Raw genomic sequence first — 17,761 nt, forward strand, 5'->3', positions numbered from 1 at the left:
GATTTGGTAAAAAATATAGAAATTAGAGAACTCATACTATAATTTGAAGACTTCGATAATGTTTTTATTATATGAGGAATTTATTAGCAGATTAATTTACTTGTCACTTTTTTCTTCTCATAAATTTAAATTACATGAATGTCTTCTTTTCCCACCATAAGTATCTAATCTTTAATATTTTTCTTTTAAAAAAATTAGGTTATAAATAAATTTTATTTTACTTTAACTTTAAAAGTTAATCAAGTTAATTAATAATTATTTTTAAAAAAATATAACTGCCTTTGTTTGCTTCTTTGGAGCAATTGAATTGGTACTTTTAAATTTCCAAAGTAATTTGAGTTTTTCAAAATATTTATCGTAATTTTTAAAATTAGTTGTATAAAATTATTTGATATTTTGGATTTTTTTGATAAAATCAATTTTTATAATTTTACTTTTACTAGTAATTGTTCTTGAAGACTATAAACAACTCAATAAAAATAAATATTTAATTAATATATATCTTATATTAAGACATAATAAGTAGAAGTAAATATATATTTTAAAAATACTCCTTCTAATTAATATTGTTATGAGATGTACAGTAAACGAGAAACATAATAGATAATTCGACAACTTTTGCATATAGCAAACATAAAATTCATATTTGTATGTTATAACAAAGTTTGCATAATTGCGCTCCATAAAAAACATATATATGTATAATTTGCTATACATATACTGTTGAAGTGAATTGTATAAAACGAGAAAAAGAGAAATTATATACAATTTGAATTTGTATAAAACGAGAAAGAGAGAAAGACAAAAGAATCTGGGCAGTGGGGTATTTTTACTGTATAATAATAAGTGTATAGGACGAAAATATACTTATTTGCATGCGTATATACAATTTTCTCTCGCTTTATACAAACAGAAATGCAATTTATACATTTCGTTTCTGTTTGTATAAGTGAGAGAGACGAGGGTGGCGAGCGAGATCAGGGAGAAGGGAGAGAGGTGAATGAAAATATGTGTGTTTATATAATTTCCTCTCGCTTAATATAAACACAAACATATTTTACACATTTGTGTTTGTATAAAAGCGAGAGAGGCGAGCAAGATTCCACCAAGGAGAGTGGCGAAAATAGTTATAGTTTGTTATATAGTACAATTAAATCAAAATATATTTATAACATTTACTTTGAATTAATAGTTTGCTATCATATACAATTTTATCTAGATAATTTTAGATGAAAAAAAAATTATTTATTAATTGGTACTACATTAAAACTTTGGAGCCAGTGGGTTTATGTTGCACAATATATAGTTTATTTTTTTGTTTTATTAGGAATAAACTATTAAATTTATTTTCACATTATCGACATGAATTATTAAAAAAAGAAAAAAAAATCTTTACTCATTTTCATGTCATCTCATAAACTCATGTCTACACAAAGTCTTATGATTAGGACCAAAAGAATAGACTCATGAATGAAAAAGAGCTTTCAATCTCTCTGTTTTTAAAAAAAAATAAAAAAATAAAAAAAGTTATAAAAAATATATTGAAACAAATAATAAAGAAACTCTACGTGTACACATGCAAAAAATGACAAAAATATCGATGAAATATAAAATCACTGCATACGTCAAATCTTGTATCGATTAGGGCTAATAAAAATCAGAAAAGTGTCAACATCGTTAACTTATTTGAATTCATCACTCCAATATCGTTTATTAGTTTACGTATCACACTTTTTTCACATATTAATATAGTATATTTTGAAAAATATGTAATTTTTATTTATTTTTTAAAAAATATATTAAGAGACTTGTTCTAAGATTCGAAGTTTTATATTTAATTAAATATTTATAGAAATAGTAGAGAATAAATAATATTTATCTTGGACCACTCTTTGTAGTGTGTAGAACTTTCCTAGTTAGCCTCCTTTGTTATATTGTTTGCTTGTACAAAACACATTTATAATCTTTTGTAATTTTTGTCAATTAAATGAATGAACAATGGCATGGTCAATCTAATAAAAAATTAAAAAAAGGAATAATCATTTGAGATAAGTCAATAAATATATAGAGTGGACTTTAGCCGAAATTCACATGTAATAGTTATTCTAATATTGATGGTTTAAATTTATATTTTTGAATTAAAAGTCTCAAGAAAACTAATACAAGTAGAAGATAATGATCTAACGAAAATATTCAATCAAATAAAAAGACTTTATACTTTTCCAAATATACATATTTCTTATAGAATAATGTTAACAGTTCCTTTAAATCGTTACCTTTTTTCGAAATTAAAATTGATTAAATCTTTTTTAAGATCAACAATGTCTCAAGAGAGATTGAATGAATTGTCTATATTACCATTTGAAAAAAGAATTATTAAAATAAATTGATTATAAAACAGTACATAATGACTTTACATCTAAAATAGCTAAATAAGTAGATTTTAAATAAAATTCTATATGATGAAAATTCAAAATATTAGAGCCATCTCTTCAGTTTCACTTTAGGCGCCTAATGTAGTTGAGTTGGCCCTGTGTATAGTTCAATCATAGCATTATTTTGTTAAAGTGCTATTCTATTACTATCTATTGTTCTGTTTACTACATATTATCTCTTCTACTTTCATTACGTTTGTCATTGTCCTGAGTCGAGAATCTATTGAAAAACACCTAGATCTACGCGATATGTTGTTATTGAAATTCGAAATCAATCAATTAAGTTAAAATAAATATAAAGTGAAACATATAAAATAAATTGGGCTTTTGGACTTTGGTGGGAGTAATTGGGCCAAACCATCAAATAAGATGGGCCTTAATCTAATTAGGGCTCCATATTCCTCTTCTCCTCCTATAAATCCCTCAATTCTGTAAACTTCTGTACTCAACTCTTTTACACTGCGCCGATCTCAATTTTTCTTCTCACTATGTATTATTTGTATTTTTTTTTCTATCTATCGAATGAAAATGATGAATATAAGGAGAAATGATGATCAATTTTTGTTCAAATGATCCAAAAATATATCCTTATTCGCTACGTTCTTTCTGATTCATTATCTTTTTCTTTTCATCTTTATTTTATCTTTTTCAGATCTCAGTTGAGATCGAAAATCAATTTCTTCGATAATTATTATCGCTAGAAATAACGTTTTGTAGTCTACATAAGTATATGATGAAATTATAAAATCTTAGGACACCTTCTGACACAGTACGCCAAATGCTGTGTATGAGAAAAGATTTTATTTTTTCTGATACTTTAAAATTATATTCAATTTTATATGATTTAAGGCAATGATGATTGAAATTTTATACCATCAAACTAAGAAAGCTTAATTATAAGCTTATTGATTTATCTCAATTCTTATTTTCTGAGCCTATTTATTTAAATTGATGTAATTATTATTATTATTTAATAAAAAAGGCAATAAATTAGAGTCTCTGGTACACTTTTTTTTAATAGTGTATACAGCGCTGTACGTTGCCAATAATAAAATGTGGTTGATATTCTGGCACGATAATTAATTACAATTATCATTGTGCATTCAAATGCCTCTATATATACATTTATTTAAAATCAAATTAATTAATAACTGAGTCAAAATAAATTGAGTTAATTAAGGAAGACGAAGGCAATAAATTAGAGTCTCTGATACACTTTGTTCATAGTGTATTTAGCGCTGTACGTTGCCAATAATAAAATGGGGTGGAGATTATATAGCACAAAGATTATTTTTAATTATTTTTGTGGTCAATGCCTCTACATCTTCTTGATATTTTATTAAACTCAAGACAATAAAGTTTTGTTTAAAAAATTAAATTTAACATGCTTTTTGTAAAAAAAATATTATGAATTAATTGATAAATCAATAGCTCATTAAAATTGTTTTCCGGACTTTTTTTTTCCTATTTTAGTATTGTGATTCAACTATTTTGAGAAATAAAAAAAGGTTTGATAATTATTTAATTTAAAATAAAAATATTAACATAATATGAATTAATATTAATTGTTACAGTGAAATAATAAAATAAAATTTCTTTAACAAATAAATTTAACATGCTTTTGTAAAAAAATATTACGAATTAATTGATTAATCAATAACTTGTTAAAATCGATTCTCGAGATGCTTTTTCCTATTTCACTATTGTGATTCAACTATTTTGAAGAATAAAAAGAGGTTCGATATTTATTTAATTTAAAATAAAGATATTAACATAATATGAACTAATTTTAATTGTTACAGTGAAATAATAAGATAAATTTTGTTCAACAAATAGATTTAATATGCTTTTATAAAAAAAATATTATGAATTAATTAATAAATCAATATCTCATTAAAATTGTTTCCCGGACATATTTTTTTTTCCCATTTCACTATTGTGATTCAACTATTTTAATGAATGAAAAGAGGTTCGATATTCATTTAATTTAAAATAAAGATGTTAACATAATATGAATGAATTTTAATTGTTACAGTGAAATAATAAGATAAATTAATTGTACATATTTGAATTTTGACTTGTTGATGGTAGAAATTCCACGTCATAAAATTTTAATAATTCAGATTCGACTATATAATCCCATAAATATAATTGGGATTCCAATTCATTGTCATATGATTTTCCATGAAGTAATTCCTTCAGCTTATCACATAAATTTGCAGCTCTACATTCCATTGTTGAACTCATGTTGATCTACAATTAAAAAAAAATAGTGACAAATTGTCATGCATTTTTTCTAATATTTGTACAAATATTTTTTAGACATAAAAAATTCGATTATATTTATAAATTACTAATTTTAAAATCAATAAAGAATGTCAGAATCATAAATTCGTAAACCTGAAGTTCTGGTTTTCTTAGTACTTAACAACAAATGATAAATGTCATTCATGATGTGTTTTAATACGATAGAAGCCAATTTCTAAAAACAAGTTATGCTCTTTAAAAACAATAACAATTATCACAATTGATAGGAGTAATATTTGAGTACTAAAGATAGATAATAATATCGAACTATTGATTTTATACGATTAGTTGAGAAAACTATAAAGAAAAATGTTATCCTAACGAAATATGTTGACGATTAAATATCAAAATATAACTTATTTTTCGAAGAATACAAAAATCATACCTTAGTTTCATGAGAAATTTGCAGCATAGAGTTTCCATTGAGTGTAAAGTTTGCATACACAACTTCAACACCTTCATCATGGCACAATCGAATGATGTTATTAAAAGTGGCTATATTATCAAGGCCACTTATTAAAACAACAACCATATTTGGGCCCATTTCATGGAATTGGATCTGAGGTGATGATGATAACCCTGTACTTGGGCTAGGCCCATTAGTTGAATTGGATGATTTGGGCCTCTTTCTACCACTCAGCCTACTTAATTTTTCCAAGTGTATCTTTTTTTTTTCCAATTTCATTTCTGAACTTTTTATATACTTTATTGCTGCATCTATTTTATCTTGCAATCCCATTGTTTCCTGCAATATATTCAATAAAATCGATTATTATACACGTTTCAAGCTCATTCATTATAAAATCATCTGAATTCAGTACTTTCAATGTTGTGGTATAAGACTATAAGTCTACGTGTAAAAGTAACAAAAATGGTACTAATAGTTATGAGTCAACAACTTGTACTTTCTTTGTTTCAATTCGTTTGTCTGATTTGACATGACGTAAAATGTAAGGCAATAAACAAGACTTTTTTAACCTGTACGACAAATTATAACGAAGGAGGAGAAAACGCGAACCCGAGAGTGATGAGTAGAAGGGATCAATGAATAAAGTTGATTGCATAGATTCTTCATATAATTCCTTCTATTTTTCTCCACATCTTTTCTTTCCAATTTTACCCCTGCCGGAGCTGAACTTGACCTCTGGCAACCTTCCATTTTTAGAAACTTTTTCTCTGTTTTTTTCTTTCAACTCTATTTAAGGAAAGGGCAAATTTGTAAATGAATTACTTTAAATTCTAAGAAAAGTATGCCACTTGAAAATAATATAATATTGTTATAAAACTAAAACTCTTTTTATAGACTCCACCAAAAGTCACTGTTTTTTCTTCTCTAGGTCAACCACAAGAAGCCAAAAAAAAAACAAACAAGTGGATTAAAGATATTTTTATTTCATAATATTAAGTTTTATTTTTATTATTATTATGAAAATAATTTATTCAATGTATGTGTACACACAATCTTATTCCTATTATATTCGATAAAATCTCAGCTTAAGTAAAAAATATCGAAATTTAATTTAAAGAAATTACAATAATGATTAAGCTACACTTCAAATAAATGTGAAAGTGAATAATAATAATAATAATAAAAATACGATGATTGAAATAATTTTTTATAATAATAATACTATTGGTGAGAGAATAAAAAATATATACTAAATCAACATAGATAGTGGTATAGTTATGAAGTTGTTTGCTTTAACCAGGAATCTCGAGTTCAAGTTTATGAAAAAAATTATTTTGAAAGACCTATTTCTGAATGGGTTCTGTAATTCGCGATTCAGATTTATATATTATTATATAAAATTAAAAAAAAATATGCTAATTGTGCCAATGTGAAAAAACCTGGCCGTTTTATTACTTGGAATTGACTGTTGAAACACGTGCTGTTTTTGAGTACTTACTAAGATGTTTCCCCCCCAAAAAAAAGAGACAAAATTGATTTCTTATGTTTTAGATGATGAGAATCAAAATTTAATACTCCATTCGTTTTATAAAGAATAATTTAATTTAATTTGATACAGAATTTAAGATTATATAGAAGATTTTTGAATTTTATGAGTTTAAAATTAAAATTAAATTAAACGTATAAAATTATCTTTTAATTTTGTAACCTTAAATATGTCACGTGAAAAATTAAAATTAAAATATCATTAGAAAAAAGAAATTATTCTTTTTAAAATAGAATAAAAAAGAAAATAAATCAATTTTTTTTTTAAAACGAATAAGTAATATTCATCAAATTTTCTAAAGTAATAAATATATAAAATTCCTCAACATTAATCTCCATACTTACGTGAAATATAAATTTTAAACTCATTTAAATAATTAATTTATAAGTTTAATATATTAAACGAAATGAGGAATAAAAATAGGAAAAATATCTAAATATTCCGAATTAAAATGATACATGTCTTTTAATTTGGGTCACTTTCTACTTGATGGAGTGGGCTCTATTTTTATTATTTTTTTTCTGTTTTCATTTTCACATTTGAACTAAAATTATATAAGAATTCATTTATATTATTTTATTCGTCTCAAATTTATTATTATATTTATTTATTTTTGAATAATTTAAAGTGAAAAATATTTTTAAAATTCAATATTTTACAACCAAATATAATCTTTTCGCACTAACTTTTTAAAAAATAAAATTTCATATTTTTAATAATTTCGTTAATAAAATAATAATTAATTTGAAACGAAAAAACTTGACGGCAATTTCGGCTGGGTCAAGTCATTATTGACTCGTGCACATTCTTCCAAATTGATTTGATTGTTTGATTGAAACATAACATGAGAAATTCCCTAAGAAATTTCTCCACAAAGGGTATAACGATAAAATTATTATTATTTTTTTCGTTTCACAAAAAGAATATAACGATACTTATTATTTTTTCCATAAATCAACTCCTTCATCTTATCACGCAAAACTATTGCTCTAAATTGTATTGTTGAACTTTGATTGATATGCAAAAAATTGAGTTTCGACAACGACTCACAAAGTTTAGCTGTTTTTTCAATACTTATTATTTTTTAATTTAACTTCAATTCCATCATCACCTTAGTTTCGTGAGAAATTTGCACTTTAGAGTTTCCATTGAGTTCAAATCTTGTAGACACAACTTCAACACCTTCCACATGGCATAATCGTATGATATTATTAAAAGTGGCTATATTATTAAGGGCTAGTTATTAAAACCACGATCATGTTTGGGCCCATTTCATGGTGACTTTGTAGTTGGGCGCTCTTTAGGCCCATTTTCAATTTTTCCAAATAGGATAATTTTCAAAATGTCGATATTTTGATGTATAGCAGGATTCTTTAGCCATACTTTCAATATTTTTGATTTGTTAATGTATATTTTTTATTTGTTTGATTTGCGAGAATAAAATTATTTGATAACAGAAAGAAAAAAATCAGGGGAAATAATATTTTTAAAAATAAACATATCACTGAAAATTCTTATCAATTACAATTTCAAAAAATTACCCTCCTCATTCAACTGGATCAACTTTCTTTCAAATACGTTTTCATCATAATTGTAAATCAATAATTTTTACATTTTATGTGTGTACTTTATCATTCAAATTAAAATTGTATTTTACTTTTAAAATTTGCCTGTTCTATCCCAAAATAGGTGTCTCTTTTTTTTAAATAAAAAAAAAATTTAGTAAGTTTTCATTTCTAAACATTTTGCCTAACGAGTTTAAAACTACACAATTTAAAGAATTGCGCACATTTTTAATTTAAGACTGTGATTCATGGATTTTCTTTTACTTATTAAATTTTGTGCTCAGTCAAACTCAATACTTAAGCGAAGGATTTATAATTTGAAAATTTATAAATTCCTGCAATGACTTTAAATACATTTAAGATAATAATTGAGCTTACAATCAAATTTTTAGTTGACTAAAAAATATAAATCAATATAAATATGTGGTCTTAGAAATTCTTAGCTGCTTTCCATCATTATTGTTTCGTTCTTCGTTAGGAAATGAATTATTTGTATATTAGATGAAACCAACATAATCCTTGAAAGTATTTTTTTCCCACCAAATTAAATACGTTTTATTTAAGAAGGGATGAAGTACAGTGATAAATATTTCTTTTTTTTAATTACATTGACGTATACGCATATTATTATATTAATGTACATATGTTAGTTATAGACTGATTATGGTATAAATTGTGATAGAAGAATGACTATTAGTTTGGGCTTTATTTATCCTAAATTTCTTATTGTAAATAGTTTTTTTTTTTAGGAAAAGGTTTTGGATTGACTAATCCTTTTTTTGGTAGAATAATGTTTAGAATTCTATAAATAGAGGATTGTTCCTTCTAACTTAATCAGCATTCACAGTGTAGTCTTAAGGGCTTTGGGAGTTTTGGTTAGGGGGATAATTTGTAGGTCACAAGCTTGATACGTTATCACTTGTGTGAACCTCCCATGTATTCCGAGTGAATTGGTTGAGGTTGTTTCTCTCTATATATTTTGTACTCTCATATTTATAGTTGATTTCTCATTTCCTTTATGGACGTAGGTAACGATTGACCGAACCACGTTAAATCTTTGTATCTTTAAGGTGTATTTCTCGTTGTATTTTTACTCATGGTCTTTCGAGATTTTCTTTGCTAGCTTCCACATTTACACCTGCTTATTTTTAATCCTAACCAGTAACTTATATTACCATTAGTTTTTTTGAAAACTCATTACGTAAAAGACTTCTTACCTATAGATAATGGTGCATCAACTTCCTCTGTGTTGGGTAAGAGATGGAATATGTTAAGTGTGAAAAAATATCTTAAAACATGTATTGGTAACGAAAAAGAGTTTGAGAGAAAGAAAATATTCTAAGTCTTTAGCTATATTAACTATATAATGATTTATATATGTTAAAGGGAGGTGTATTTTTTGTGGAGTTTTGGAATTTTTAACTAATTTAGAGTTGTTTGAGTTGTACGATGTTATTGGATTATTGTATCATGGAGAGAACAACTCAAGTGAAATATTGTTGAATCGATGTAGATTATCTTCGAAAAAGAGCGAGTTATTTGTGCCTCAGTTTAAATATTCTTTTAATTCATTTTCTGTTATTTTATTTTCAACTTATTACATTATGCCTAAGAGATCTCAAATTCGAGTACTTCAAAGTAGCTGGAGACGCCATAGCTGAAGAATGTTTTATCTTCCACTATAAATTTTTTTGACGTAAATACGAATTTAATCATACCCCCTCTATACACGTGTTAACTAATTCAACTCTTTTAACTTTTACCAAGTATTAGTTAATTTATTTATTATATACCTAACAAAAAATTATTCTTTTTTTAAATTATATAATATAGTATAACATATCAAATGAAAAAATTAAACATAGAAAAGGCTTCATAATTTCCGGCAAACAATGAGAAACTTTAATTTGATACGTGTCTTTTAATTAATTTTCATGACCAATGGAAAAAGGCATGCAACTTTTAAATGTTCTACACAAATTAATTGTGGTCAAAATATTCCTTAAAGTAGCAGCATTTTTGTATCATATCAAACAAAATTAAATTCTTTTTCAAAGTTTAATCATTTTGATTTCGTAGAGTAGAAAGAATATTGAAGGACCAACAAATTATGTTCATTGTTCACTCTTCATATCAATTATTACACGCGTTTATTGTATCAGACAAAACTACACTTTTTTTTTCTTCCTAAGTATTCCAATTTATACTCGAAATTTTAGAAATATCCTATTATTTTTCTGAATTTATTTTATAGATAATTTTTTACTCCTTATCGACCTACGTGATACTAGCTTGAAAAAAATATCAACACATGTTGGGCCCATAAAATAGTGCCACGTAGATCGAAAATGAATAGAAAATTATTTATAAAATAAGTTCAGGAGGTAATAGAACCTTAGCATAGTATAAATATGTCTGTGAGATTTCGGACATAGATTTGGGATCTCTCATTCCTCTTCTCCCAACCCCTACTTGTCGAAGATAAGAGATATTGAAGATGGAACAAGTTGAATATTAACGTGGCTCAATTAATGTGCATAATTGGAGTTAGACTGCTATTTCCTGCACTAGCCGAAGTTAATCAGGATTAGATTATTTATAATTATACTATTACTATAATAATAATAGTAATCAACTACATTAGACAATATCTTATATATGTTTAATTATCAAATATAAGAAAATAAATAGAATTTTTTTTTCATGAAAATATTTTCCTTTCTTATCAAGCACATCCATAGTTTATAATTTTACAACTCAATACTAATGAAAAAACATAAAAAGGTAGGAATAAAATATTAATTTTGCATGTAACTATACATGTTTGGATTTTTACTTCTTGTTGGTAATAAGTAGTACTCCAATGTATCAAATTCAATTTTGTAGTCCCATAAATGTAATTGAGATTCCATATAAGAGGGTCCATAAATTAACTCCTTCATCTTATCACACAAATTTGTACCTATTAATTCCATCGCTGAGCTTCTATTGATCTGCAAAAAATTGAATGTCGATAACGATTCATAAACATCAGCTATTTTTTAGTGTTTAAAAACATTTTCAACTTTCAACTTTTATTTTTCCATCATTACCTTAGTTGTTTCATGAGAAATTTGTAGTGTTGAGTTTCCATTGAGTTCAAATCTTGTAGACACAACTTCAACACCTTCCACATAGCATAATCGAATGATGTTATTAAAAGTGGCTATATTATTAAGGCTAGTTATTAAAACAACAACCATGTTTGGGCCCATTTCATGGAATTCAATCTGAGGTTGTGACTTTGTGATTGGGCCGGGCTCATTAGTTGGGTTGAATGATTGGGCCTTCTTTAGGCCCATTTTCAATTCTTCCAAGTACTTATTGTTCATCTCCAAATTCATTTTCAAGTTTTCTATGTAATTCACTGCTGCATCTATTTGATCTGGCACTGTCATTATTGTTTCCTGCAACACTCAAAATTGTAAATGATACAAGAAATATACATGCATGGAGAGAAGCGACGTCTAAATTTAAAGCTTATGAATTTGAAATTCTGGTCCGAACCCTCATTACTTCTTTTCAATTGTTAGGTTTCAAATTTATAATTTGTTACATATATCCATATAACTTTTCTTTAAATAAAATACAGGTTTTGGATCAAAGCTACTAATTAAAGTTCGATCGAGCCCATAACTCATACTCTAAATTTGTCATTGCGTGCATGCACATGATGTAAGAGCAAACTATCATTATGCTAAGCAACGTAGAGGTGAATTCAGAATTTTTCTGGAGAGGAGAGGAGAATGATTGATTATGCGCACAATTCATGAATTCAACATTTTAATACAAAAACATAGAATTTTGTAAAACAAACCTTAGACGTAGGGATCAAGGAATGAAGTTGATTATAGAGTTTCTTCATATAATTCCTTCTATTTTTCTCCACATATTTCCTTTCAATTTTTGGACCTGCCGGAGGTAATTTCGACTTCATACGCCTTTCCATTATTTTGATATGTTAAATATTGAACCTTATTTCAAAAACTCGAAAACTAACGATACAAGTAATATAGCAAGAAAGGATATGTTTTTAGATACTTTTTGGCCTATATTGAGCACAATATATGGTGGTTCAATTCCCAATACGTTATTATAATAATATAATATAACTACTTTTATAGATTTCGTTAAGGTAGATTGGTTCCCTTTTGGGTCAACAAAAACATGCATGTTGCAAAAAGAAAATATTTAGTGACATTGTATTAGAACGTCATATGTGTATGTATTTAGAACGTCATATTTTTTCCGTTCGTTTCGAAAAGATTGTTATAAATATATCATTTAATTTGACCTTATTTCGCTTTTGTGCCTTTCAAGTTCTAATTTTGAGATGCACAAGTAGATAAATGAGTTTTACGTGACATAATACGTGTATGACTCAAATTTTTCATGTTGGATGTCATGAGCGATGTGTTTTTTTTTCTTTGTTCAACTATATATAATTTTAAATGTCTACTTGTACACTCTCAAAAATGGACATAAGTATGAGCCATCAAGTTAGATAACATATTTATACATATGCTTTAATTTAAATTCACAAAATTTAAAAATTTCGTTTTATTTATTAAATTTTATGCTCAATTAAATGAAAATTGAGACAGAAAGAGAAATAGATTCGAAAAAAAAAATCAGAATTTAAAATCTGTAAGTTTTTTACTATGTACAACTTCAAATATATTTAAGAAATCAAATCTTTAATTTAGTTAAATATATAGTCTTTGCACTTGGGAGTTGACGTACTTAACAAAGTTTGAAACACGTGTATTTATTTATTCTTTTTTTGTAAATTTATTATTTATTTTTATGAGGGATGACAGTGTTAAAACAGGCACAAGTAACTATCAAAGAGCTAATATTGTTGAAATATATTATAGGGCACAAAACCTTAGTTGCTTTCCATTAATTATTGCTTTATTAATTCGTTAGAAAGTGAAATTTTTATAGGGAAAATTGTATATAATAGCAAACTAATAACCTAAAATAAATGGAGTAGCTAGAGTTTGATTAAATTGTGCTCCATAGCAAACGTCAGCTAAAGTTTGTCAGGCGTCTCTCTCCCAAAAATCTCGCTCGCCTCTCTCGCTTTATACATAGAAGTGTACGAATTCTGTTTCTGTTTTGTATAACGCGAGAGAAAATTGTATATACACATGCAAAAATATATATCTTCGTTTTATACACTTAATTATACAATTTACAAACATTTTACTTCAAATATTGCAGAGAAAAAGGCCAACGAATTATACAATTGTGAATTATACAATTGTAGTGAAATACAATTTTCTCTAGCTTTATACAACAGAAGTGTATATATTGTGTTTCTGTTTTTGTATAAAGCGAGAGAAAAACATATATCTTCTTGCTATACACTTATAACTATGCAATATACATACATTTTAATTCGATTCAACTGTATGCAAAGCAAATTTTATAAAATATTGCAGCTAAATAGGCAACGAATTATACAAATGTGCATTATACAATCTCAGTGAAATAGGATAACGAATTATACAATTGCAGTGAAATAGGACAGCGAATTATAGAATTGTATATGTATAGCGAATTATACAGTTTTATGTTTGCTATAGAGCGCAATTATACAAACTTTGTTATAACATACAAATATGAATTTTTTGTTTGCTATATGTGAAAGTTGCCCTTTTTTATATGCTAAGAATTTAAACATTAATATACGCAATAGATTGATTTGATATAATTAATGATTAAAAAGTAAATTATAATACTATATATATACACAATATTAACAGAAGATAGACGATTATTTCTTTCTTTCATTAATAATAGACTACGAGTCCTTTTAATATAATTTATGTCTTTTAGAATTGAAATTCTAAATTTTTCTTACTCATAAGATGAATTGAGATAATAAACTGATATTATTTACGTAAAATTCTGTCTATACATATAATTAAAATGCTATTAATTACTTTTTCGAGGTCTAGTGAGAGTGTGACATATTATTTATCTTTGAAATTTGATCAATAAAATATAAGAAAATCAAAATATATTTTCATTCATATAAACTTAAACATATTATAATATAAGAAAAATCAAAATATATTTTCATTCTTATAAACTTTAACATATTATAATATAACCCTAGTGACTTAAAAGAGTAGTCACAAAATTGATCATTCTTTATATTATACAGTGTAAAAACACTTCATATTTCGGCTTAAGATAAGTAGAATTTCAAATAGGGGGACCCTTAAATGGGTCCTATTGGCTTGGTAACAATGAATATGGACTTAATTATAAATAATTTTGGCTTGGCAACAATGTATATGGACTTAATTACAAATAATTTTGATGTAGAAAGATACATATCATACATGAACCTTGTATTTTGTAAAAAGAAATATATATAACGGCGAGGAATTTATAATTAGTGATGGTAATTGACGTAATGATGGTGTAATGGATAGTAACAAATGGTAGTTTTTACTAAATTGTGATAGCTAATGTTGATTGAGCGACAATAGTAATTATCCATAGTGATTATGGGTGGAAATAATGGTTATGATCGTAAATGGCTGAAGACAGACTGCACTGATTAACAATGATGGTGGATGATAATTGACAATGGTAGGTGATGAATGATGACGATAATGGTGAAAAGGTGAATTTTGTAAATAGTCATCTTTATAAATATTCTTAAATAAACATCTCAATGACATTACTTTATTACATATGTCAATCATTCAAATCTATTCAAGTGATTACAATATTTAAAAAGCAAAAACAGACTTTTTGAATTTGAAATTTGAACTTGATTAAAATTCGAACTATAAAAATAAAAAATATACATATAAAATTCACTCCCTGACATATGGTCAAAACCCAACCTAACAAAAGATAAGAAATACCAACCTCAAGAGTCGTTCTATTATATAAAAAGTAATATATTTATATTTATATTTATATTTAAATACATATTTAAATGTTAAAGATTTTTTTTTTAAAAAAAAATTCTAAATAATGGGTGAATAAAATTGTTTATAAATTAACTAGTGATTTCTTTCTTAGACGAGATATTGGGTATAAGGTGTATATAGTTAGATATGAGTGACATTACTTAATTACATTATCTCATTTTTAGTCTATTTTTTTTAAAAAATAAAAATTAACACAATTTCATAATAAATGAGACCTTTTTTAGATAATATATTTCTAAATTTTTTAACAATCAAACATTACAAAAAAAATTAAAATATTTTCCTTTCGTACAAACACAAACTAAAAGTTAGACATTTGTTGAAAAAACTTCATAATTTATGTCTACATACAATGAAGCAGTAGCCTTTTTGCCATATCATATATGAGACAAAATGATCCTTTTTTCAAGTGTAATATTAAATAATAATTTTCGCTTTGATACATAAATATTTGGCAAAAATTATAATGAAACAAGAATTTTTTTTTCAAAATTTTAAATTAGGATCCTTGAATTCAATTTTTGAATGTAAAATATTTTATTTTTAAGTTTAAATAATTTTTAATGTGAATTTAAATTTAATTAGATTTTAATATGAATCGAATAACGAATAAAAAAAAGCATGGAGTTACCAATAACCTTCTATTCCAATAATTTGTGTCCTCCGATTCATACTCTTCGATTTACAATCACATCTTTGATAAACTGAAACAAATCCCTATCCTTTCTAATCACCTCTCTCTAATACTTCGGTATACTTCCACCACTTATTATAATATCTTCCGTAGTCAACCTCTCATAATTTTGTACAAGGTATTCATGCATCTCCTCCTTAATTACATGTCGGCATTATCTCAATCTTGATTGTCACATCTTGTCTTCTATCAAAGTCATTTTCACATTGTCACAAATATCTTCATCGTTAAGTCTATCTCTTCTAGTATGACCACACATCGATTACAATAACTTCATTTCTATAACCTTCATCTTCGAAAATATTAGAATTCTTAACTGATCAACGTTGCACCTCATACAATATAATTGATCTAGTTATCTCTGTGTTATATCCTTACTATTTTATGTATATTGGCCTTAGTTTCATGAGAAATCTGTAGCATAGAGTTTCCATTGAATGTAAAGCTGGTATACACAAGTTGTGAAAATAACCAATTGATGTTAATAAAAGTGGCTATATTCTCAAGGCTAGTTATTAAAACCACGTCCATGTTTGGGCCCATTTCATGGACTTGGATATGAAGGGATGACTTGGTTCTTGGGCTGGGCTCCTTAGGTATGATTAAGGTAAAATCACATAAATGCACGATTTAAGATATTATAACCTTTAAAATTTTCTATCATTGAAAAAAATTATAAAAATTCTCCCTCTGATCTATTCAAGATCCCTATTACCTCTCGGAACGTCCATCGCATCTTAGATACATCTCTCCTATTAAGTAGTGTATCATTTGCAATGTATTGGACATCCCCCTGTTGCAATATTTAAACTTCCAATTTAGTCGATGCATAAATTAAACCTTATATTTTTACGCATTATCAATCACCACACATCTATATCAACCAACATCCCCCTATTACAATCACCAACACCACTGCTAACCAGTATCGTCAAGCCACTCATTAATATCAATCATTACCTCCACAATCGATACTATATTTTCGACATCACTAATGAGTAGAAAAATTTATTTTGCAATCAATAATAATTTAATTTTATATTCTTACTCAAGAAACAAATTGACATGGTAGATTGATTGTCAAAAATTATTTATATCAAATGTTTAGGCAAGATCATCGATTGACAATTGGATTGTTCAAAATCAAATCAAAATTGATAATTCAAATAGAAAAAAGTTATCGTAACGAGTTATTGATTTAGTATTTTTAATAATAATTTTAATTTATTTTATCATCAAGTTATCAATTTTTCGCAATTTTAAGTTTTTTCTTAAACATGTTAATCGATAATGCGATAGTAAATTAATAAATCATATTTATATCATTCGATTTATAAAGTCTTGATTTAGTGTTTAATTTCATACTTATATATATGCTGTCCCAAACTCTCGATTATTCTATAATATGTCAGTATTTGCTTTTGAGCAAGATGTAATATGTTAATTCATTTGCATGATTCATTTGATTAATCACTTCGTTCTAAGTAATTTCTAATGATTTTTTTTGTCAAATCTTAACGGTTAAACCAATAACCAAACCGATAACAGTCAATACTGATAAGTCAGTATCTTATAAATGATTATGTAATAATTTACTATATCTATAAACTGCTAACTGATAAATCAAATCGATACACTTTAAAATCAAACCGAAGTTGACTGATATGTCACCCTAATTCACAAAAGTTTCTAAAAAATTCTTCGTATGAATTGGCAAACGCCTTGTGAAAGTGGGCTCTATTTTGTTTTTTGGAACATTTGATTTAAAATTTTCCCAAAGAAGCAAGAACTAGATTTCTTAGTCGTA

General features: G+C 26.1%; 1 protein-coding gene, 1 long non-coding RNA gene and 3 other non-coding genes across 5 annotated transcripts; 3 read left to right on the top strand and 2 right to left on the bottom strand.

The window, feature by feature from the left end:
• Positions 1-2,955: 2,955 nt before the first annotated feature.
• On the top strand, positions 2,956-3,052 carry LOC112940230 (small nucleolar RNA R32/R81/Z41). The gene has a single exon (XR_003244195.1). It is a non-coding gene; the product is annotated as a small nucleolar RNA R32/R81/Z41 (small nucleolar RNA).
• Positions 3,053-3,157: 105 nt separating this feature from the next.
• On the top strand, positions 3,158-3,255 carry LOC112940229 (small nucleolar RNA snoR31/Z110/Z27). Its single transcript, XR_003244194.1, has one exon. It is a non-coding gene; the product is annotated as a small nucleolar RNA snoR31/Z110/Z27 (small nucleolar RNA).
• A 27-nt stretch (positions 3,256-3,282) lies between these two features.
• LOC112940237 (small nucleolar RNA snoR116) lies at positions 3,283-3,372 on the top strand. Its single transcript, XR_003244202.1, has one exon. It is a non-coding gene; the product is annotated as a small nucleolar RNA snoR116 (small nucleolar RNA).
• Positions 3,373-4,385: 1,013 nt separating this feature from the next.
• On the bottom strand, positions 4,386-6,015 carry LOC101259680 (uncharacterized). The gene is made up of 3 exons (XR_011212082.1): positions 5,761-6,015; positions 5,128-5,487; positions 4,386-4,688 (listed from the first exon to the last, which is right to left on the bottom strand). It is a non-coding gene; the product is annotated as an uncharacterized lncRNA (long non-coding RNA).
• Positions 6,016-10,607: 4,592 nt separating this feature from the next.
• Positions 10,608-12,393, bottom strand: LOC104649466 (transcription factor bHLH162-like). The gene is made up of 3 exons (XM_010328773.4): positions 12,119-12,393; positions 11,355-11,708; positions 10,608-11,255 (listed from the first exon to the last, which is right to left on the bottom strand). The coding sequence occupies exons 1-3, from the start codon at positions 12,248-12,250 to the stop codon at positions 11,061-11,063; spliced, it is 681 nt and encodes a 226-aa protein (XP_010327075.1). The 5' UTR covers positions 12,251-12,393; the 3' UTR covers positions 10,608-11,060.
• Between the last annotated feature and the right edge of the window lie 5,368 nt (positions 12,394-17,761).

Source organism: Solanum lycopersicum, chromosome 10 (assembly GCF_036512215.1).
Source record: "Solanum lycopersicum chromosome 10, SLM_r2.1".
NCBI lineage: Eukaryota > Viridiplantae > Streptophyta > Magnoliopsida > Solanales > Solanaceae > Solanum > Solanum lycopersicum.